The sequence below is a fragment of the Misgurnus anguillicaudatus genome, chromosome 4 (assembly GCF_027580225.2).
Source record: "Misgurnus anguillicaudatus chromosome 4, ASM2758022v2, whole genome shotgun sequence".
In the NCBI taxonomy this organism is placed as follows: Eukaryota; Metazoa; Chordata; class Actinopteri; order Cypriniformes; family Cobitidae; genus Misgurnus; species Misgurnus anguillicaudatus.
Genome location: NC_073340.2, coordinates 10,873,782 through 10,898,226, shown reverse-complemented (window position 1 = coordinate 10,898,226; position 24,445 = coordinate 10,873,782). Strand labels below are relative to the sequence as shown.

Genomic DNA, 24,445 nt, shown 5'->3' with positions numbered 1-24,445 from the left:
GATTGCACACCTCTTAAAAAACACAAGGGGGAGCTGCAGCACATGTATAAATGAGACGGCATCAGATGGCGCTCCTTAACTGACTGTGCAACGCCATACATTGCAAAGCCATTTAATACAGTGGAAAAACAGCATTTAAAGTAATGCTGCAAAACTTTGATCAGTAGTATGAACTGCCAGGTAAAACATACATTTTCAAAACAGCAATTCCTAATTTAGGGAAGTAAAGGATGCTATTCTTAAGGATCTATAAGGAATTAATTTGCAGCCTCTACAGACATGTGGTCCAGTACTAATTCAATTTTTTCAGACACTTTATTGTGTTGATTTCTTATGAAGAATTGTCAGTTTTTGAAAGATATATTAATTAAATAATTACTTTAAATACGTGTTATGTGTATTCATATTTACTGCCAGGTAAACCTCACAAAAGATTTTATTTAAATAATCACAACAATGTGTGAACATTATTTCATGAACAAACAAAAAAATATGTATGAGAATTAAATGTCAAAGCAATAAAACAGACAATTAATCGTCATAATCGTCAAAGTCCTAAAACAGGAAATTAATCATCATAATTGTCACAATTTATTAGGTAATTAACAGTCAGCCAAATTTCATAATCGTGACAGCCCTAATTTGGGGAGAGGTGCACGTCATGCTACGTTGTAGGGTTGCGTAGGGTTGGCGTCTCTGCGTAAGCTACGCCGTACAATCAATGCAGAAGTATAAAGCCTGCTTTAGTAAAAATGGCTATTAGGGCAAAGTGCAAGAAAACAGGAAAAGTAAGCAAGACAAAATGAAAACAACTATAAAAGCTAATTAACATATAAAGAAGGTCCTTCAAAACCCATGAGATGGTTTGATGTAATTAGAGTGATTTGAGATCTTGATGCGGTGATAAAGAAATAGAACAGTTAATAATTAACAAATTAATTAATTCGAGTTTTAACACACTGTTCATACACCAAAGTACATGAAATAATTAGATTTCATGATGTGAGGCCTAATACTGTGATATCTGAAGGGTTTTAGGGTTTGTGTTTGATTGGATAAATACTTGGATACATTTCTTCTCAGAAAGAGCAAATAAGATTATATCAGCGCAATAGCTACAAACCACAAGATTGGAAATGACAATGATTGTAGAAATTAAATGTGTGGTGAGATCCTGAAAAATATTAAAATATTAATTATTATTATGAGGAATAATCAGTCACAGAACTTGATGAAGAACAAATGAAAGATTAGAATAATAGAAAACCACTGCACCACCAAGAAAGAAAAATCACTGATGAGATCTCTATAATTTTGCAATTATTCTTACTACACATTAATAACATGAAATCATTGAGAGAAAATTGAACATTTTGTTTAAATCTTTAACTCATATTTCTCATGTGGAAAATGACCCATAAGTCTTACAAATGTCTCCAATAGAGTTTTACAGGAGATCTGAACATTGTCACCAGTGAAAATCAGAATAGGGGTGGCCAGAGGAGGTATAGCAAATAATTTGGTGGCACAAAAAAATTATTCAGTGTAATATGTGCTATACTTATTTATTTTTGTTTCTGGTTCATGTAACATTATGCTTTTCATTAACAATGAATTGCTCTGTAAATAGTTTAGTCCTTTGCGAATTGACATGGATATGTCGACTGCCTTTATTTCGATTTTTTGAGCATAAATATATTGTCAGTGTTTAATTTACATGCTCTATACACGGCACCCTAATTCGCTAACTGTACATATGTGACTTTTAGAGCCAATGAACAAAAAACTGCTAATCCAACAATAAAGATCAACAGATGGAGTAAAATATATATCAAAACACTAACAGTTGCAAAAAAGTATGTGAACCCCTAGGAATAAACTGTTTTTTTACAGCGATTTGCCATAATTTTTTTGATTTGATCCTCATCTAGGTCACAGCAATAGACAAACACAATGTGCATAAGCTGATAACACATCAATAATAGTTTCTTGTGTCTTTTTTGAAAACACCTATTAAAATATTCAAAGTGCTGGAGGATAAGGGAATCCTTGGATTTAATAGCTTGTTGAACCTCCTTTGGCAGCAATTACTTCAAGTGAGCGCTTTCAGTAGCTCTGAATCAGACCTGCACATCGTTCAGAAGGAATTTTTACCCATTTCCCTTTACAAAACCACTTGAACTCAGACACATTTGTAGGATGTCTGGTGTGAAATACTCTCTTGAGGTCATTTCTACAGTATGAGGTTAAGGTCTGGGCTTTGACTAGGCCACGCCAAATGGTGCATTTTGTTTTACTTAAGCCAGTCTGTAGTAGATTTACTTTGATGTTTAAGGTCATTGTCCTGCTGCATCAACCAACTTCTACTGAGCTTCAACTGGTGGACAGACACAATGACATTATCCTGTAGGATATTTTGTTAAACTTGGGAATTCATTTTCCCCTCGATGATGGAGGGTGGGCCTGGCCCTGAGGCAGCAAATCATGCCCAAATCATGATGTTCAATGTTGGAATGATGTTTCGATGTTGGTAAGCTGTGCCTTTTTTGCACCATAGTATTTTTCCCAAACAATTAAACTTTTGTTTCATCAGTCCATAAAATATTTTCCCAAGGTACTCTTTTGCAAAACAGCAATGTTCGGGAGAGCAGTGGCTCCCTCTGTGGTGTTCTGCCATAGACACCGTGCCTGTTCAAAGACTTTCGTATTGGTAGACTCATGAACAGAGATATGTGCTTGTTGCACTGATGTCTTCAAGTCTTTAGCTGTTACTCCTCGTGGGTTCTTCTTTACTTCATTGAGTATTCTGTGTTGAGCCTTAGGAGTCATTTTGGCTGTGCGCCCACTTCTAAAAAGGGTAGCTACAGTATTAAACTGTCTCTATTTATAGACAATTTGTCAAACTGTCGATTGATGGATGTTTAAACATTTTGAGATTGTTTTGTATCCCTTTTCAGCCTTATGGAGTGCAACTCTTGTTTGGATGTCTTTACAGAGGCATGGTTCATAAGACCTGATGCTTCTTAAGGACAGCAATCTTAAAATGTTTGAGCGACTTTTAATCAATCAAAGTTGTACTAAACCACACATATCTGATCCTCATCTAGGTCACAACAATAAACAAACCCGATGTGCATAAGCTCAGAAGACATAAATAATTCCAGTTTCTTGTGTCTTTTTTGGAAACACCCATTAAACATTCACAGTGCTGGAGGAAAATGTAAGTGAGCCCATGGACTAATTACTTTATTTAAAGCTTTTTTTGTCAGAAGCTGGCAAACTGGAGTCCAATTAATAAAGTGAGTTTAAATGTGTGGTTTAGTGCAACTTTGATTGATATTAAGACACTCACACATTTTAAGATTGCTGTCCTTAAGAAGCATCAACTCTTCTGAACCATGCTCTTATAAAGATATCTGATCAAGAGATGTTGCATTCCATAAGGCTGAAAAGGGATACAAAACAATCTCAAAATGTTTAGACCTCCATCAGTCTACACTTAGACAAATTGTCTATAAATGGAGACAGTTAAATACTGTAGCTACCCTTCCTAGAAGTGGGCGCACAGTCAAGATGACTCCTAAGACACCATGCAGAATACTCAATGAAGTAAAAAAGAACCCATGAGTAACAGCTAAAGGCTTGAAGACATCATTAGAACGGGCACACAGCTCTGTTCCTGAGTCTACCATACACAAGTCTTTGGACAGGCACGTCTATGACAGTACACCACGGAGGAAGCCGCTGCTCTCCTGAAAAACATTGCTGTGAGCCTGAAGTTTGCAAAAGAGCACCTTGGCAAACCCCAGTGCTACTGGAAAAATATTTTATGGATTGATGAAACAAAAGTTGAATTTGGGGAAAAATGTTTATGGAGTAAAATGGGCACAGCTCACCAACATCAAAACATCATCCCAACAGTGAAGTATGGTGGAGGGAACATCATGATTTGGGCTTGCTTTGCTGCCTCATGGCCTGGACCACTTGCTATCATCGAGGGTAAAATGAATTATTAAGTTTAAAAAAAATCCTACAGAATAATGTCAGGGTGGCCAGGGCCGCCTTAACCTAATGTGAGGCCCCGGGGCTAAGAGGTTTTGTAGGCCCCCCTTCCCCTCGATTTATAGTCTCTTTTTTAAGTGTAATATCTAGGTAATCTACATCACAAAATGCATTAGTTTCTTTCGAGACATACAACAGTGAGTTTTCCCTCTTTGAGCCAGAAAACACCATAATATTGTTATTAACATATCACTGAGTCCACTTGAGCATAAACACAACACACTTTATTTAACAACCACACAGCAACTTGTGGTGATAATAAAACCAAAATGTGTAAAAGTTTATATGTTTATAAGCTTTATGTTTATATAGTTTTTGGAATATAATTTGCAGAAAATTGCCACTCACTAACTAAATGCTCACCACAGTTTTAAAAATATAATAAGTTAAAGTTAGTTTTAAAGTGAAAATGCATTAATGATAACAAAAGATAAGTCTTTATAGACATAATCTTGTTAAATGCATTAATGATAACAAAAGCTAAGTCTTTATAGACAGAATCTTGTTTTTTAATCAGTGATTTATTTTGTAGGCTATTGAAGATATAGTATGCATTGTATTTGGTATTTATGAATGTAAAACGACCAAGTATGAATATGCACAAGACAGACAGGGAACATACCTGTATATAAGATCTTTAGATAATGAGATTATAATGGTGCTATCAGGGGATGATCATTTGAGATGGTCTTGTCGCTCTTTACTTTCTTAGAATTGCACCTTTACCGTTGCGTCTCTTTCTCGTCTTTCTACCAAGAGATGTGTGTACTGTGAGCTGACTTCGCGTCAAACTACATCGCTCCAGCTGCGCACGCGTCACTGTTATAAACGCGAGTAAACTTAAACTTTATAACAACTAACAGCATTATGTGCGGGAACTCCTTTCTTAATTTAGCGGCACAGTTTCTTGTGCACGGGTCAGAGACTTCTGCATGCCAGAGACTCAGCTGAACGAGCACAGAGAGCGAACGAGCGAGCGCGCGCACGAAAGAGAGAGAGAGCTGCACCTCACTAGTGCTTATTATGAAATTTCAGAAATTACTCTTTCATTTGTTGGTGGATTATTTCCTGTTTCTCTGTCACACTCAGTCTAACGTGCAGGAATGTCAAGTTGACAACGCACACTTACATTACGCGGAATAAAAAATATGTTACGTCCCAGATAGCAAAAAATATCCGCAGGACTTCTTTTTGCCGCCAGCCCTAAGCTGTCGGCTATAGGTGCGTCCCGCTGACATTTTATATATATTACATTTTCTGCTCGTCATGAACGCAAACTTGGGAGGCCCTTGAACTTGGGAGGCCCCTGGGCTTCAGCCCAGGTAAGCCCGTGCATTAAGGCGGCCTTGAGGGTGGCTGTCCACCAGTTGAAACTCAGTAGAAGTTAGTTGATGCAACAGGACAATGACCTTAAGCATTGTAGTAAATCCACTACAGTCTGGCTTAAGAAAAACAAAATGCACCATTTGGAGTGGCCTAGTCAAAGCCCAGACCTTAAAGGGCGTTTTGCAGGTAAAATTTTTCAACGAATTTGTGCAATTTGCTTGTTGATAATAAACATTTAAACTGTTATCCATTGTATTTTATGTTGTTGGGTATCACAAAACCCGAAAAAGTATGAAAAAGTACAGCGGTTTGCAATGATTCTCCTTTCCCCCACAACGCACTGTATGACGTCACGCTGGGGAGAGAATTTACCAAAGCAGCCTTGAGAGCATTGAGAATGACTATAGAAAGACGAGTAAAGTACAGTTCTGATAGCGCAGATAATAGATAGACAGATAGACAGATAGACAGATAGATAGACAGATAGACAGATAGATAGATAGATAGATAGATAGATAGATAGATAGATAGATAGATAGATAGATAGATAGATAGATAGATAGATAGATAGATAGATAGATAGATAGATAGATATATAGACAGACAGACAGACAGATGGATAGGCTAGTATAGAGAGATAGGCAGACAGCCAGATAGCATAACGTTAGCATATCTTCGTGTAGAAAGTAAACAAACAATTAACATACTCGTGCATGCTGGCTTGAGGGGGTCCATGATCCTGCCTGAAATGGGTGTAACTTTATGCGATCTTCAGCACAAACGGTTTTGGCAGCATGTCTCTAATCCTTGAAGGTGAGTGAAGCACGTCACGTCTGTTCGTGGGTACCAGCGACCCAAACACACTCACTTTCTTACAGCCAGTAGTGGAATGGCAATCGAGAGAGTCGGGACTTTCCCGGGCCGATCTGATAATAGTTATACATTTCGAGTTATATTAGCACACCGTCTGGCGGCGTGATTTGCGTTCGGTTCCCTCAGCCCGCTGGTCAAACTGTGCAGCCTCTCTGCTCAACAAAGTATATAAAAGTGCTCAACCTGTTCGGCAGGTCCAAACATGTACAGGATTTATAAAAATACGGTGATCAATGAGCGGGTCCTCCTCAAATGGCATAGACTGACGTTCTTTGATGTAAAAAGCCGCCGAACGCCTGTTTATTACAGTATGTATGCGGTTGGGTCCGAGTGTGCTGCAGCTGCTGACTTCTGCTGCGTATAAAATGATCGTGTGATTCGTTATAATCGCATAAACAATATAACAAAGCATTCTTTTATTTCACAAAACAATATATTTGAGATATTATTTGATAGACTAGTAAGTGTGGATTAAGGATGTTTAAAAATCTCTAGCCTGGTGGTCAGGACATGAATGGATCAAATCAGCAGATTTGCGAAGTTTTATTTATCTCCACCAGAGGTGTCAAGTAACGAAGTACAAATACTTCGTTACCTTACTTAAGTAGATATTTTGGGTATCTATACTTTACTTGAGTAATTATTTTTCAGACGACTTTTTACTTCTACTCCTTACATTTTCAAGCAATTATCTGTACTTTCTACTCCTTACATTTTAAAAATCGCCTCGTTACTTCTATTAATTTCAACTTGTTTTCTTTTTTTACATTCCGGCTTGTCATCGTTAAAAAAACCTATCTTGATAAATTGCATCATCCAGATGAATCCGATTGTGGTTGGATGAGAAGTATAAACATACACCATTTCGACTCCCTATTGGTTTGTACGCAATCCCCGCCCCCCAGCTGACTGCAGATGATCAAAAGTTTGTTCGATAGCGCTGCAAAGATAAACATAAAAGAACCGCGAGTCGAGAGCGATTAGAAAGCATGCAGAGTGTCTCTCCCCTCGCGATGCTTTGATATCATCCGCCATCTGTTTGTACAGTAACAGAACGCGGCATTCTGTCTTCAAATGGAAAAGTACGAAATAAAACTCGCGCATCACTTTCAGGTCAGTTCACATTCACAAGCCTGTGTAAATGTATAGCTGGCGGCTGGCACCAACTCATCTGTGTGATTTAAATAGTGTAACAATACCAATTTATATCATGTAACTTCAGTTGTTCAACTTAAATGACATTGTGCTGCGTTGCGTTTTGAAGCATGGCAAAGATATCTAGGCTAAAGACATTGTTGTTTTGTATATGCTAATAACTGCCGTAAATTTTATTTGCATTAACAAAACCTACTTAGCTGAATGCTTGAGTGTTAAATCAATGAAACACATAACCATACATACCAACTTTTGCTTTTGTTAATAGACATCAGCTGTTTCCTTCAACCTGACTTTTAATTTACTTACAATAAAGACATTTAGTAATTCTCCAAAATTGCTTGGATATATACTGACTAAAGTAAAGTATACTAAAGTCCATTAGCTACACAAGTACAGATGAGGAAATATAGGCTATAATATATAATTGCATATTTGTATAATTGTAGTTTGTGTTGCTGTCAAAATACAATTATAAATGATAACAATAGCATATTTGTATTCTCACACATACTATAGTTGTGTGATTTTGTTGTTTTTTAACTAAAGAGGGCACCACTGTAAAAGTTTGGCCACCAGCGGCACTGCTCTGAAGATTGACTTTTTGCACCATTACAATATTTATAGGCAACTAGTCATTATATCTTCCTCTCTATGGAACGCATGTTAATGCTCAGCAGTACACATATATGGATCTTTAATGCAGTTGTTATCAAACATTTTTTGCGGCCTCCCTTGTGTACAGTGGATTGACATAAATATTCTAAAACTTAAAATTTGAATTAAACAAAACATTTTAAATTATACAATTTATTGCTCTTGTTTAGTAGCCTTATTTTTCTGAGGTTTAATTACACAGAATTTATAATAAAGTAATGTATTTCATAAAATATTATAAAACTGGGGCCCCTGGCACCATCTGGCGACATCCAGTTTGAGAACCACTGCTTTAATGTATTTGTTTGCATTGTATTGAAATGCGTTAATTTTTAATGGGCATATACCGTATGTGGTTGAAACAGATAGCCTAGTGCAGGGGTAGGCAACATGGAGTGCCGATGTCCTGCAGTGTTTAGCTCCAGGTCTAATCAAGCACACTTGAACAAACTAATAAAGGTTAAAGTCACCTGAAACTACAGGTAACCAAGGTTTTATAAGGGTTGGAGCTAATCTGCAGGACATCGACACTCCAGGACTGACGTTGCCTACCCCTGGCCCTAGTGCATCCCAAATTTTTTAACATTAACATTTTAATAACACTATAGTTATTATGGCCTTTAGAAACATTTTTTAGAGGAGATAGGGAAGGCCCCTGTGGTGCGGCCTAGGCTTTTTTCTCTAATGACATTTTTTTCCTTACATTACTTTTACTTTTATACTTTAAGTAGTTTTGAAACCAGTACTTTTTCACTTTTACTTGAGTAAAAAGCTTGAGTTGATACTTCAACTTCTACAAAAGTCTTTTAAAACCCTAGTATCTATACTTCTACTTGAGTAATGAATATGAATACTTTTGACACCACTGATCTCCACATATATCATAAATAATAATTAGCATGGTAACTTTGCAGTATAACACATTATATATTTCCTACGATGTATATATGATTTCCAAATTATATACGTAAGTATTAAACAGCAATAAATGTCTCATCTATCTCTATGGCTCTGGCTGAGTCTTTCTCCACTTCTCCCCAACGTGACGTCATCACAGAATTGCGTTAAAAAACCGTTAATACCAAAAACTTAAAAAAAGGGGTCTTTAAGACCATTTTTGAGACATTTTAAAAATTATACACATATCTTGAGTGATTTATGTACCCATTAATCGACAGTGGTGGTTAACCTGCAACACGCACTTTAACCTGTGGAATGACCTCAAGAGAGCGGTTCACACCAGACATCCTACAAATGTGTCTGAGTTAAAGCGGTTTTGTAAAGGGGAATGAGCAAAAATTGCTTCTGAACGATGCTCAGGTCTGATTCAGAACTACTGAAAGCGCTTGCTTGAAGTATTTGCTGCCTAATGAGGCTCAACAAGCTGTTAAATCCAAGGGTTCACTTACATTTTCCTCCAGCAGTGTGAATGTTTAATGGGGGTTTTCAAAAAAGACACAAGAAACTAAAATTATTTGTGTGTTGACACCTTATGCACATTGTGTTTGTCTATTGTTGTGACCTAGATGAGGATCAGATCACATTTTATTGCAAATCACAGTAGAAAACCAGTTTATTCCTAGGGTTCACATAATTTTTCTTGCCACTGTAAATATAAACCTTGTATATTTTATTTTACATCAAACCCATGCAAAACCTGCAACTTCATGTCCAAAAGTATCATGCATAAACTGCTCCAATGCATCCGCTATTCCTTCACTTTAAAGGATCATTTATATTAGGGGTTCCCAATAAATGCGTTGCACAGGGGAATAAGGTGGTTTGTGCAAGTCACTTGGCTTGGCTGTGCATTACACCTAAATTATATAAAAACAAACTGTTGTTCATTAGTTTATTGTGCTTGGACACTGGATGCGCAAGCAGCGCGTTTACAATAACGCTTAATGGACGCATTTCTGGATCCGTGCCTGTCTGTTTACCTTAAATATAACATAAAAATATATATTATATGATATATAAATATATATTATGATTGCTTTAGATTTTAGCTTTGATTAGTTTTAATGTGAAAAATTTGTTGACCTTATACAAGCAGTAGTCAAGTGGATCAGTTTCTTTTGAGTGTTTATAAAGAATATGCAGCAGCCTCAAAGTTAGAAAACATTAAAAAACTTCAATGCAAAGTCGACTTAACATCAATAATAATATTTAGGAAAATCAACAATTATGATTTTGTGATGAATGTGCTCCCGTGGCATGCGATTTTTAGTTGATTTGTTTAATTGCAGCTAAAATAGCCGGTACACTAAAGATTTAACGGATTTGAAATGCACAAATGAAATAGTAAGATTCGCGCTAGCTGCCTGCCATAGTTTCACCAATTCCTCCACCCAAACTCTTTTTTTTTTTGATAGTTTCTAAAGCCTGTAATAATAGTTTGAAGCTGATGTTCCTTTGGAAAAAAAATATTAAAAATCTAACAACCATCAGTGTAATAATGTCTAATTATGTGGATGTTTTATTCTTTATATAAAAAACATTGCCCGATTTAACACGGATGTACTTAAACTTTTTTTTACAGATATTTAGTGATATAGACTGCAATCTACACAAGCTTTTATCACAGTCATGGCCAAGTGGGATAAGGTACAGCTAAGAGTGCTCCAGACCAACCTTCCGAACGAACGACTTACAGAAGTGATACGTAACTAAGAACGTTTCGGGAAACATGTATTAACGATAAGGTACAGGTTAAGGGACAACTTAAGAACGACGTAGAGCTAAGAAGGTTTCAGAGAACGCAGCCCAGGATTTTTCTACAGTTTCTAAATAAATGGGCAAATGAAGCCAAACCAACCAGCAGTAGTTTTATGTTGAGTTTTATGTTGTTATTTTGCTATGAGCTGCTGTCATAAGAGGAAAATATAGATGTGTGGACAAAAACAGTTACCTTTTAGCATAAATGCCTCTCAATCTCTGGAAGTTGTTTGTCATAGTCTTTATATGAACAGATGGGACCTGCACTGAACCACTGAGATATTTTGATAATTTCCTTACCATTATATATCTAATATTTATCATTAAAAAAAAATGCTAATTAAGTGCATGACACTTTTTTAAACTTTAAGATCCAAAACGTATATCCTTACACAAGTGGTACCTCATAACGTGATATATTTATAATTTTACCAAATTGAGAAATCTTGGAATAAAAAATAATTTTAGTTCCTTTACTCGGAACAGCCTCTGTGTTGGGCTTTAAATGCTAATAACAAATCTTTTGTCAAGTCGCCTGCAAACCAATGTATGCTTTGATTTCAACCATAGTGGGAGATCCAGAGACGAAAGCATTTTATTGTCTTGTAGGGGATGTGTTCTTGTGAGAATACACACACTTTATCCATAGCACTGCTTAGAAACCGTAATGAATTGTTGTTTGACCTTGATAATATTTGAATGTTCATTGCTTTGTTTTCTGTTAGTGAAAAGAAAACTTGATCTCTCTATTGTCAGTGCTACTCTTAAAGAATTCGTAAGGTTTCTGCTGAAGAGTTTGTTTTGTTCCTCTGATCTTATTGGACAAGCAGATGGTTAGAGAATGCTTATATTTACTATAACATCATTGGGATGCTTCAGTATTTGTATGAATCCTGTGGTCTGTTTCTGAATTGGTTTTAAAATTGTTGATGCTACTTACATTTTTTCTGGCAGTCTTCAATATGTGCATTTTGATAAAAAACTACAAAGATTTCAAAGTATTTTTATTGTCCATGAAGCGAATTTGGTAATGGAATACATGTTGTTGCATAGAAAGAAATAAGAATCATCAAACATTAACACGCAAACACACTAATATGACATAAAAACATACCATCAAGCTAAAATTCTGTTGAACAATTGCGCAAATACAGGTACAAAATAATTGTTATACTGGGGATACAAACAAATGAGACTGATTGCATTAAATCTACTGCATGTGATTAAAAATGCATTACTTATATGAACCCTGATGAGTAAGATGTTTTTTCTGACTCATTGTTTTGCTGTCATTACCATATTTAAGTTGTATACACTGTCAGAAATAAAGGTACAAAAGTTGTCACTGGAACAGAATACCCTTTCAAAAAGGTACACCTTTGTACCCAAAGAGGGCATATTAGTACTTTGAACTGCCAAAATGTACCTTTAAAGGTACATATTTGTACCTAAATGGTACATATTAGGACCTTTTTTAAAGGGTACTGCCCCAGTGACAGCTTCGTACCTTTATTTTTGACAGTGTATGTACAGTATAGCTTTCCAAACAATAAAATAATTTCTGACAATCTCATTTTTTTTATTTGCTGAAGTAAATAAAATAGGGGTCACTAGGAGAAGTCACACAATAGCAGACGTTTCAAAACTTCTTGAAAACCCTCACTTTTTGTCCTCCAGTTATTTTCAGTGTACTATGGCTTCGTTAGCTGGGATTACACACCACAAATTTTCTGATGCGATGTACGTGGTGCTGAACTCAAGAACAGCTCGGCTTATTTGCGACCTTGATCTAATTTGCGCTGCTCTTAGTAGATTGCATTGGTCATTTTGGAAATCGTCTATTGCGTCTGTGTTATTTAATTTGCGCCTTTTTAGTAAATAACCAGCAGATACTCCCATCTGCGCTTTTTTGGATTTGCGCTCTCACGCTAATATGCCCTGTTTAGTAAATCTGGCCCATAATGTGTTTTACCAAATATGTGAAATATTTATGTAAATTCCCAAATGCTTATAAGACTGTGTTTGAATAATGTGCTGGTTATGTAACCACTTGGCAATGATCATCTATGCATTTTGGATCAAAGACAATTTCTTCAGTTTTCTTTGCTTTTTTATAACGTATTGTTCTCACATCAGTCAACCAACCAACTTATTTCTGATGGGTGAATTGCTAATATTGTCCTGTGCATAAATATAAAATAGCTATAGACGGACGCACGTGATACACGTCTGGATCCGAACTTTACTTCCGGTTTCGTTTTTTTTAAGGTCTGACTAGTTGCTAAACTGATCTCTTGAACAAATGCCTCGTCGAAAATAACAAATGTATTGGTTTCCTAGGTAATCTATGTGTTGTTTTTTTGCTTGTTATATAAATAAACTACGTTTAAAGAACTTTGTTGTTATTTATTCTTAGCGGAGTTTACTGGAAGTTACGTGGAGCCGCTTGTTTATGTTGTTACTGCTGAAACGGTCTATAAGTATTAGCTATAAGTATAATTTTGTGAATGCTTGACCACCCATTTGTAAAAAGTTTTAAAAGGATTGGTGAACTAACACACAGCCTTGCGGGACACCTATTCCTATATATTTTGTTGTGAGAGAATTTTCACTTTCACACATTGAGTTTTGTCATTTTAAAGGAAAAGGGAAAAACTACTGCTTAATAATACATGGATTTACACTCAGCTCCAGCTTTTTCAATTAACTAGTGTGGTTGAATTGTGCCTAAAGTAGAGCTAAAATCAATAAAAAGTAAATAAGCATAAGCAATAGGATTCTGTAAGTGTTGTACAATCAAGTGCATGACACTGGATACCTTCTCCTTGAGCTATAAAGAATCAAAATGTGTTTAAAAAGAAACTCATCACTTATGTGGACCCTATTTTTCTCGTACTATTCTAAAAAGACCACATTTCTTTGTTTTCACAGTTTCAACGTTCTTCTTATGCTTCTATAAATCATGTGTGGATGGATATAAAATTGTTTGAAGACTGCTTATTTGTTAGACTATAGATTTCATAGAATCCCAAAGCTGTTTAAGAGTTGATAACACTTCATGCTGATTTAAACTGTAAAGCAATGCAAATATACTTTTACAGACATCCTCATGAGGAACAATTACCGTCCGAATAGGGCTTTAGTATCAAGTTTTATTCATGCATATTTGTAGGCCCAATTTCAATTTAATTTAATGTTCAGTGCGTCATTTAGTCTTTTAATGTGATCTGTTGCTCAGCTTTGACGTCAGCTGGTGATTTGAGATGCACACAGGACTCTGCAGTCGTGTGCAAATGCACCTTGTTGTTCAGGCCACATTAGTACGGAACATAAACTTTATTTCTCTTTCTCAAAAACAACTACATCAGCATGTGAAAATCTGAGAGCTCTGCAATCCACACGATACAAAACTTAAACGCTAATTAAGTTGAAGAAAACGTTTAACACAAAACTGATCACAGAAACATTTTAGCATCAACACAGAAGTGAGCTCATTATATTTGCGTGTAGCACAGGGAGAGTAAATCAGATTTCTTTGCATAAATTGAATTGGATCGCAAGCTACTCAGTAACAGTACATCAACATTATCAATAAAAGACTACTGTCTGATTCCTCCTCGTGCTGTGGTCATCAAAATTTCAAATCATTTTTAATGTGCAGATGATAAAAGACCAAAACTGTTTTCATCACTAGTTTATATCTTTTATAGAGATGAGGATATGAGCCTGTACAGTCATTTGCATAATTTCTGAAGTGAGGAAAATGTCTGCTATAAAACCCAGTGTGTCAGTCATACCTTAACTATTAACCATTCAGAGATGTCTTTTCTCTTCTCTTGTGCTTCTCAGCGATGCAGAGTCTTTTGGACACCCTGAGCGACAGCACCAGCTCCACCACAGCTAATGACCTGGACCTCATCTTTCTGAAGGGCATCATGGAGAGTCCTGTGGTGAGTCACCTGCTGTCTCCATCTGAGAACCACACCAGAACATCAGACGCTTCTTTTACTTCTTTTATACTGTGAGAGCGTGCTAAATACTTTACACACTGTAATTCATTTTAAATCATTTCATCAAGTAGATTTTTTAAGTGGCACCCTTTTGCCCTTGTATGAAAATTAAAGATAGTTTAATAAGCCTGGTTTTCATTACAGATTTGCAAAAAACTTTTGCGCTATTGTCAAAAATGTCAAATTAAAGAACTGATGCGACATGACAGTGATTCGCTGCAGAAATAACTTTCTATCTTTGTATTTTTGTCTTGTTTTCAGTACAAAAAGTATCTAAAAATTCTTAATTTAAGATGCATTTTCTTGATGGCCAAAATTACTTAAGAAAATAGTTCTAGGTTTTAGACAAAAAATATACAATTTAAGTGAATTAGTGCATAAAACAAGCAAAAAAATCTGCCAAATTTTGTTTAAGGAAAAAAGTTCAAGCTTTTTTTTTCTTGTTTTAAGTAGGGCTGTCAAAATAAACGCGTTAATAACGCGTTAACGCAAATTCATTTTAACGGCACTAATTTTATTAACGCGCGATTAACGCAACACGCAATTTCTGTTTGACCCACAGCTGGATGAATTGAGACGCAGCAAGTGACCGGCACTGTCTAGATGAGTCGGAGCTTTAGATAAAAATAAGAACATTAAGCTCTAAATGCAATCCAATGCTCTAAATGGTCATTAAACATCTAAAATGCATGTTTTCTGCACGTGCAGTTTTCTTTATCTGCACGTTTTCTGTGAGGTGTACCGTCCCAAATCCATATAAAGCAAAGATGCGTCTTCTTTCACTTTTTAGTTTCGTTTTAAAAAGCATTCAGAAATTATAGAAAAATAGACCGCAGGACTTTCTTGATGTTAAAATAATTATTAAGAGAGATAAAGTTCGGGATCTGATTGATGTTAAAAGAGTTATTAAGAGTGACAAGGCTCAAAAGGGATGTCTGACGCAGACGTCTGAAGCGCATGCACACAAACGCGCGAGTGCGTGACACTTCGTGCTATTTATACGCATCTTCAGGAGACTGGGCTCGATATATATAGACATCTAACACAAAATTACAGGTTTAAAAATATCTGTTTTGACAAGAATTCACGCAGGTATGACCTATAATCTGTTATATCTAAAGTGAATGTTTGGTTAACTGTTAAGGAAAAGTATCTGTTGTGTCATTATATTAAACCCTTGCATTATCCTACAGTCTTAAAGTGGTCTGTCTCAATGTCAAAATTAAACAATAAAAGAAAAACATATATGTATATTGATATTGTTTTTGCTCTCTGCATTAACAGGTATAGTTATGTCATGCTTTGTCAGATTCCAGCAATTGTTCCAATTGTTTTGAAGTTTTTTAATAGAGAACGTTAAAATATAAATGACACATTTTTGAAAATTTGCTCATCCCAACTCAATTTGCCAGCACAGGTCACAAATGATGCAGCAGCAAACAGAAATGGAGAAAGAACAAGGTCTTCTAAAGGCAAAAACATTCATAAAACTATGGCTGATGGTTCTGTTGAAAATGTAAACAAGCTGTTGTAGACATACATTTGCATATAGCATATATATTATCCAAATCCATGCTGATTAGAGCATTAAAAACTTAAAAAGTGTTACATTTAGGTAAATTTAGAACAGCTAAAAATGTGCGATTAATTTGCGATTAATCGCGAGTTAACTCATGAAATCATGTGATTAATCGCGATTAAATATTTTAATCTATTGACAGCCCTAGTTTTAAGCACACTTAAATTTTATGTTTTTTGTGACTTATATTCTTAGATCATTTGCTCACCAAGAAAATGCATCTTAACTTTTTCCCCGCCATTGACGAGTTATCTTGTCAATTAAGAGAAAACATTTCCCTGCCAATGATACTTTCCTGATGAGTTTTTATCTGTTTATTATTCACTTGATGGCAGTCTTAAAAAATTATAAAAAACTAAAACAAAAACAAATTTTAAACTCTGTATGTTTTGATCATCGTTCTGAATCTGATCTCTAACAAAATACCTTTACAAAAATGCAATTATTTCAGCTTTTGGCTCAAAATTTTGTCTTTTTGAAGAAACCTACCCATATTTAAGAGGTTTTAAAAGGAGAACAAATGCAGATAGGATGAAACGTTTTTTCCCCGTTTTGTTTGTTTGTTTGAAAGCAAAGGTTTTTTTCATTTTATGTATTTGTATGTTTACTGTGTATATTTATAAAAAAAATTCCTGCAAGGCATTTTGTGAAACTTTTGTGAAAATCACAAAAAATGCTGACAGGGAACTTTTTTATAAAAGGCTGGCGGGGAATTAGTTAATTTAAGAATTTTTTGATATTTATACTTGGGTGTGGGCACATATGAAGTGTTTCTGGGAGGTTATAGTAAAGCAATAAGCCTCAAGAAGCAGTGGGTTACCAGTGCATTTTATAACAGCTAAGGGGTGTTGTTAGAAAACCCCCTTAGCTGTTATAAAATGCACTGTAACACCACTGCTTCGTGGGGCTTATTGCTTTTATAAAATGGTTACTTTATATGCATAGCAGGATTTTATTAAATAAAACACAAATAAGTTGTAATTATAATAGACTTGTTTGAGATGAGCAAATTCTGCACAGAATCGTTCACCGGTGATCACCACGAGTTGCATGCCGGTAAGAAAAGTGTCCTAGGGCTGTCCGCCTTGCTCTGATGTAACGCTGACGTGTGCCAAAAAACTCACGCGATGGTGGGGCGGGATCATCGGATTCTACAGTCGGGCGCAGTTGCTCTCCACTGACTGCGTAGACGAAAAGCATAATGGGAAAAGACTTGCTGATGACACAGCTTAATGCTTATTGGCCTGGGGATGTCAGCTGATGACTTCTTAATTCTAAAAACTCTAATTCCTGTAGTAGTTTTTATATTAATTCAATTGTTCTTTACTATGACATTTATATTTTTAATGAATTCCTGTAAACTTTTGTATTGGTGTTGAATTATTTGTACTGTGAGCTGTTTATATCTTACACAGAAACTAATTGTATTACCACTAGACTTAAGTTAGATTACATCCCAACATTTACTAAGTAGCCTTTTTCAGTAATGAAGAGTTCACCGTTGTTGATTCTCCTTATAAATATCTTAATGTAAATGCATTGTTGGTATTTCAGTTGCATTTATTTAATCCGCGATAAAATATGCGAACGCGATCTTTTCCATTGCTGACGTCTGCAATCCACAACACAGCGAGATTCAGGAAACGTCTGCCGTGAGAGGGCTGTGTATTAAACCGTGTGCGTATACTTACATACACATAAAACAAATATACTCCAGGCTTTACACACATTAGATGGCCTTCAAATTGCCTGAAAAAAAACACCTCATGCAAGCTTATAAACCTTTTTTATATATGGGAGTTTTTGCGAAATTTACGTGTTACCACTGGGTGTATTTTAAATTGACAAATTCAATTTACGCAATTTGAAGTGTAATAGAAACACCATTAGCTAACCAAAACTGTCTGTTTTATAATAAAGCAATACAGTATGTAAGAGAATAGGAACAGCGAACCGTGTTTTTGCAGAACAAGGCCCTATATTGATCAGGGCTCAGGGTCTTGTATCACCCTAAAGGGATTTCTTTGAGATAACAACCAGCTTGTTCATCATCCTGCTTATTACACAGCTACTTGGCACATGAGTAAAACATTGATCGGATATATTTTATTAGCTCATTTGTACCTGCCACGAGGAAAATAACGTTCCTGACGGCTTTAAACCAAGATACGAAGTTCAAAAAGGCAAACATGCAATTTGCTTTTTTTCATTTGTAAATAAAACCTAAAAGAATGAATGCACTACATGGATGATTCATTGCTTTAATACAGTTCAAGACTCAATCTGATCTCCTAATCGATCTCATGTGGAGTTGTTTTCTGTGCTATACAGCAGAAATAACGTTACAGTACGTCACATTAACTTGCCTCGAATTGCAGACTCATCTTGAATCCACTTAACAAAATTAAAAATTTCACCTTCATTTGATCTATGTATGCGGATAAGGCTGCAATACGAGGTATCAGCTAATGGAGATGTTCCTGAGCAAGAAACCGCACACTGTGTCATTGTATAAAGAAAATAAACATTTTATTATGAGTGAAGGGAATCTTATAGGTGTTGAGATGTGTTTAATTTCCTGTTTGATAGATGCCCCCGCATAATGCCATAAATCTTTCTCAGAGATATTTTTCTCTCTGTTACTGTGCTCTCTGGCCCTATTTTATAACCCGATCTTCTTACTGGACAGTTTTTGCTCAAGGTCAAATTTAACACTTGTCACTGTTAGATTGACTCAGCATTGCAGATTGATGTTATGTTGCCTTTTTACATAATGCTGTGTTATTTTTAGTGTATACATCAGAACACATGCTTTGATAATGAGTGCTTCAATGTTGGTAATTTATTGAATTAAAAAGGTATTAATTATCATAATACAAAAACGGTATATCTTTTCACTCATAATAACAATTATTATGGCTGTTTAATAATACTACATATTTTATAATCCTACCATGTTAATAAATTACATATATAATAATCTAAAGTGTATTATAATACAAATATATAACGGGTGTGCATTATTTTTCAGTCAACACACACCACAAAACGCATTACAGCTCAATATCACTACACCCAGGGGTAACGCTTTACAAGTAACGTGCATTACGTAATAATATTACTTTTCTGAAGTAAAGTTACACATTACTTTATAAATGTACACATTAATATTTGAGTTACTTTTTTTAAGTAAACTTTTCAGTTTAATTAATTAGATTTAAAAAAACAAAACATTAAACTGAATGTATTAACGTAGAATTACACACTGTATGCGTGAACCGTTTCAGAAATAGAGATGGCAGGCCAGAGTTTGACATTTTTGAGATGGAACACATGCAAAGTAAGAAAAAGTAACGCAAAAGTAACTTAAAAAGTAACGTAAGCATTACTTTCCATGAAAAGTTATGGAAGCCCATTTCCGCCACATAAGAAAAAATATCATGCTCTGATAAATCATAATTACGACTTTTAAAGTCATAATTTCGACTTTTTATCTCATAATTTTGACTTTTTATCTCATAATTATAACTTTTAAAGTCATAATTTCTACTTTTTATCTCATAATTTCGGCTTTTTATCTCATAATTTCGACTTTTTATATCATAATTTTGACTTTTAAAGTCATAATTTCGACTTTTAAAGTCATAATTTCGACTTTTAAACTCATAATTATGATTTATCAGAACATTATTTTTTTCTTATGTGGCGGGAATGGGCTTCCATAATAAGTGACTAAGTAACACAATTAGTTACTTTTTTGGGGAGTAACTTAATATTGTAATGCATTACTTTTAAAAGTAACTTTCCCCAACACTGACTACGCCATGTTTAGCTGAAATAACGGATTTATTTAACTTCAACAAAAAAGCTTAAATACACTGATTGCCTGCTTGTTTAGTTTTGGTTTTGCTTCATTCCTGATAATATCAAACTAAAACAAATAATACATAAATACTGAAGAAAAAAAATATAGAAATATTGATAGGCCAACTTGTTCCAACCCGACGCGAAAATGGTAAGAAAATAGGAGAAGAGAATGCAACGGACGTAATAGTATTGAAGTCCCCAGTTCGTCAAAAAATGACGCGAAAGGTATACCCTCCGCGTCACATATTGACGAATGGTCAAGTGTCGTCAAATATTGACGACATGGGGTGAGACTGTGTTACTTGTTCCCATAACTGCAAACACAAGTGCAAACACGGTGGCTTTAGATGCGTAAAAAATTGTGCTACTCACAATAGCATTTCAAATACACAACCTGTCAAATGTTTTAAAGGTGCCAAAGAATGCCTTTATGACTTTGTGACTTTATTAAGTGCAAAAATGATCCAGAGATAGTTTTACATGTCCATTTATAACCCTAGGTTTTTCCCTAAACTGAAATGGGCTGTTATTACCTTATTTGGAAGGGTCATGAATAATAATGTTGAGCTCGGCTCTGATTGGCTGTTTCACAGCGAGGCTCAATTCATTAGCTCTGTGTTTAAACAGACCTTATGTTCGCCTGTGTCAGGTGAAGAAATATAATTTAAGAAATAATCAGTAGTTTGGAGATTGTTAATGGATGTTTCTGAGTGGTAAGTTTGTGTTTTGTTTTGTTTTCGGTATGGACCTGCAAAACGTAACTGTAACATCAATAGTAGAACTTCAGTCTAAACGTTAGCATAACGTAACTCAGCAGACACAACTTTGTTTTAAGCATTGTAACAACATTGTATTTCTTTATTTAATGTGTAATTTAATGTCTGGGTGTACATCATGACTGTAACATCACAGTTGGTGTTCGTCATGAAAGACCGCTATTAGCGATATGTCTGACTATCGTCCATACACGATACTATCGGCACAACCCTACCGCAATGCTCTGCTTCGCATCCCGGCTGCATAACCACCTCGGATGTGCATTTTTTCAAATAATTCAGCTTCCCTTCGTCAGTTATTCCTTAATTAGACTACATTTAAAATGATACATACTAGCCAAAAAGTGTATTCATGATAATTCAATATCAGGAACATAAAGAAATGTGATCATTATTCATTTGGTGTGTGTGTATGTTTAGTCTCGTGAGCACTTTGAAGAGCCAAAGCTAGAAGCAGTGAGGGACAATAATGTGGAGTTGGTGCAGGATATCCTGAGAGACCTCACACCTCTCACACCTCACAGTCCGGCCGCCCAAGAGCTTCTCTACATCCTCAAAGAGCCACACTTTCAGGTACGAAACATAAAAAGAATAGCATAAATTATATTGAAAGGTGTTTTTCTCACTGAAAGAATCAAACGTAGACAAATATCTGCATTCTCTTCACAGTCTTTACTTGAAACGCATGACTCTGTAGCATCCAAAAGCTTTGAGACTCCGCCCCCCAGTCCCTGTGCATTTATGGACCCCGCCCTCAACAATCAGCCTGTCCCCCCTGACGCCATCAGAATGGTGGGAATCCGCAAAGTCTCCGGAGAGCACCTGGTGAGATCTTTTGTGCTATGATGATGTTGCCATTTGCTGTTATGCACTGAGAAAAGATGACATGAAATAAACCGAAATACAATATTTAAATGAGGTGTCATTGTTATTGTGGATAATTTGTCAGCAGGACTTGGAAATCTTTTAAGGGGCATATCTGTGCCAAAATCATGTTTCATAACATGTTTTCTTTTATGTGTGTGTTTTCTCTTTTAGGGTGTGACGTTCCGGGTGGAGGGAGGAGAGCTGGTGATCGCTCGGATTCTGCACGGGGGCATGATTGACCAGCAGGGGCTGCTGCACGTGGGTGACATCATCAAAGAGGTGAACGGTAAAGAGGTGGGGAGTGACCCGAAAGTACTTCAGAACATGCTGAAGGAGTCCAGTGGCAGTGTGGTCCTCAAAATCCTCCCCAGTTATCAAGAACCACACACACCACGGCAGGTGGGCACACATAGATATTTGCAATAGATAGATGTTGACGAAACACTGGTATTCACAGGCTAACACAAGCTGGGTTGCCATTACCCTTGAAATTGCGCAAATTGAAATTGCAAATTGAAAATACAGAAACACATCAATTTAGCAAAAACACCCATATATGGCCAAAAAAGGTTTTACACTCGCATGGCAATTTGGAAAAGGTGTATTTTGCCAAGCTGCAATGGAAAGTTTATTCGCATTTTCAGGTCACCTGATGCAAGTTATTCACAGAATTATTATTTGAAGATGATGCGGTATGTGCTAAAACCTCCCAGAAACACTTCAATATGTGTCTGTTTCCAAGTATAAGAGGTTTTTCTTGGCAATACTGTTTGGATAACACTCCTAAATCACTTTTGATTTAAAATAATTTACTATTATTTTTAAGAAACACCTATTCGTTGCAGCTCCTAAGTATAAGGGGCTTTCCTTAGCATTAATGTTTGGATAATATTCTTATGTCTCATTCGGTTAAAAATAATCAGTCAACGTGAGGTTTGGAATGACTTATCGTGAGAGAAAAACTACGTTTTAGTCGCATATCATCCGTTAATGGGACCGTCGTCATTTTGCAATAGTGTTTTGTCTACATTTAGAAAAAAATGCTAAAGTTTTGCGCAATTCTGCGACGGAAACGCAGCTACTGTCTTGTCAATAGATACTACATTTGCTTTGAAAGGTTTTTTTTACTTTCACATTTACATTTATGCATTTGGCAGATGCTTGTGTCCCAAGGAACTTAAAAGATGAGTCCATTTTCTTAAAAAAATCCAGATAATTTACTCACCACCATGTCATTCAAAATGTTGATGTTTTGTGTTTTTTGAGGAAAACATTCCAGGTTTTTTCTCATTTTAATGGACTTTAATGGACCCCAACACTTAACAGTTTTAATGCTGTTTAAATGGCAGTTTCAAAGGACTCAAACGAGGCATAAGGGTCTTATCTAGCGAAATGATTGTCATTTTTGACAAGAAAAAAAATGCACTTTTAAACCACAACTTCTTGTCTATCTCCAGTCCTGTGACGCGGCAGTGCGACCTCATGTAATTGCGTAATGCTGTGGAAAGTCACGTGTTACATAAATGAAACGCACATTTGCAGACAATTTTAAACAATAAACTGACACAAAGACATTAATTAATATCATTCAACATACAACAAGGTCGTAAAGGTCCTCTTTCTCCACACTTGTAAACACTGGGGCGTAGTTTCGCATATGTCATCATTGACCTCTTGAAGTTATGAAGTATTACGTTAGATCGAGCTGGCGCCTCATAGGACCACAGATGGACGAGAAGTTGTGGTTTAAAAGTGCATTTTTTTTTCTTGTCAAAAATGACAATCGTTTTGCTAGATAAGACCCTTATGCCTCATTTGGGATCGTTTAGAGTCCTTTGAAACTGCCATTGAAAAAAACTGTTAAGTGTTGAGTTAAGTGTTAAGTGTTGGGGTCCATTAAAATCCATTAAAATGAGAAAAATCCTAGAATGTTTTCCTCAAAAAAAAAAAATTTATTCTCGACTGAACAAAAAAGACATAAAACATCTTGGATGACATAGTGGTGAGTGAAATAATCTGGATTTTTTAAAGAAAATGAACTAATCCTTTAAAGTGCATTGCAAGGTATGCCTTTTTATCAGTATGTGTGTTCCCTTGGTTCAAACCCATGACCTTTTGCGCTATACAGAAGCATTTCTCAAGTGAACATTGCATGAATTAATTTTTTTAATTGTATTAGCGTAAATGCATTTAACCTGCTACCATGTTATGTGCATCCACATCAGCGTTTAAAAAAACTGCAAATCTTTCATGTTTTTCTAAACTATCTAAATTATTATTATGATTATCATTTTGGCACTGATAGGTTTTGGCACCTGTCTCCCTACTAAAGCATGCTGGGAGATTAGTGAGCCATGCCAAAGCGCTCTGCACCAATCTGCAAGTCCGCACTTCGAATTTTTCAGCTATGACTTGCCACTGTTATTACCCACGCTTAACATTCCTCAAGTTTTTTTTGGTTTTGCCATCTTTGCTGCTGGCAGACAGACGAGCATTAATGAGGGAATGCTAGTGAGGTTTTTTTTAAAGAAAGACTGAGAAGTAAGCGTGTTCCT

The 24,445-nt window shown here is 35.8% G+C and overlaps 1 protein-coding gene across 2 annotated transcripts in view; it reads left to right on the top strand.

Annotated features, from left to right (window-relative positions):
- mpp2b (MAGUK p55 scaffold protein 2b) overlaps window positions 1-24,445 on the top strand; it is a 61,586-nt gene that overhangs the window by 19,538 nt on the left and 17,603 nt on the right. For both annotated transcript variants that reach the window (XM_073866669.1, XM_073866668.1), the window contains exons 3-6: window positions 14,641-14,741; window positions 21,444-21,596; window positions 21,693-21,848; window positions 22,062-22,289. In XM_073866669.1, coding sequence (XP_073722770.1) covers window positions 14,641-14,741; window positions 21,444-21,596; window positions 21,693-21,848; window positions 22,062-22,289 — 638 coding nt within the window. The remainder of the gene's footprint in view (window positions 1-14,640; window positions 14,742-21,443; window positions 21,597-21,692; window positions 21,849-22,061; window positions 22,290-24,445) is intronic.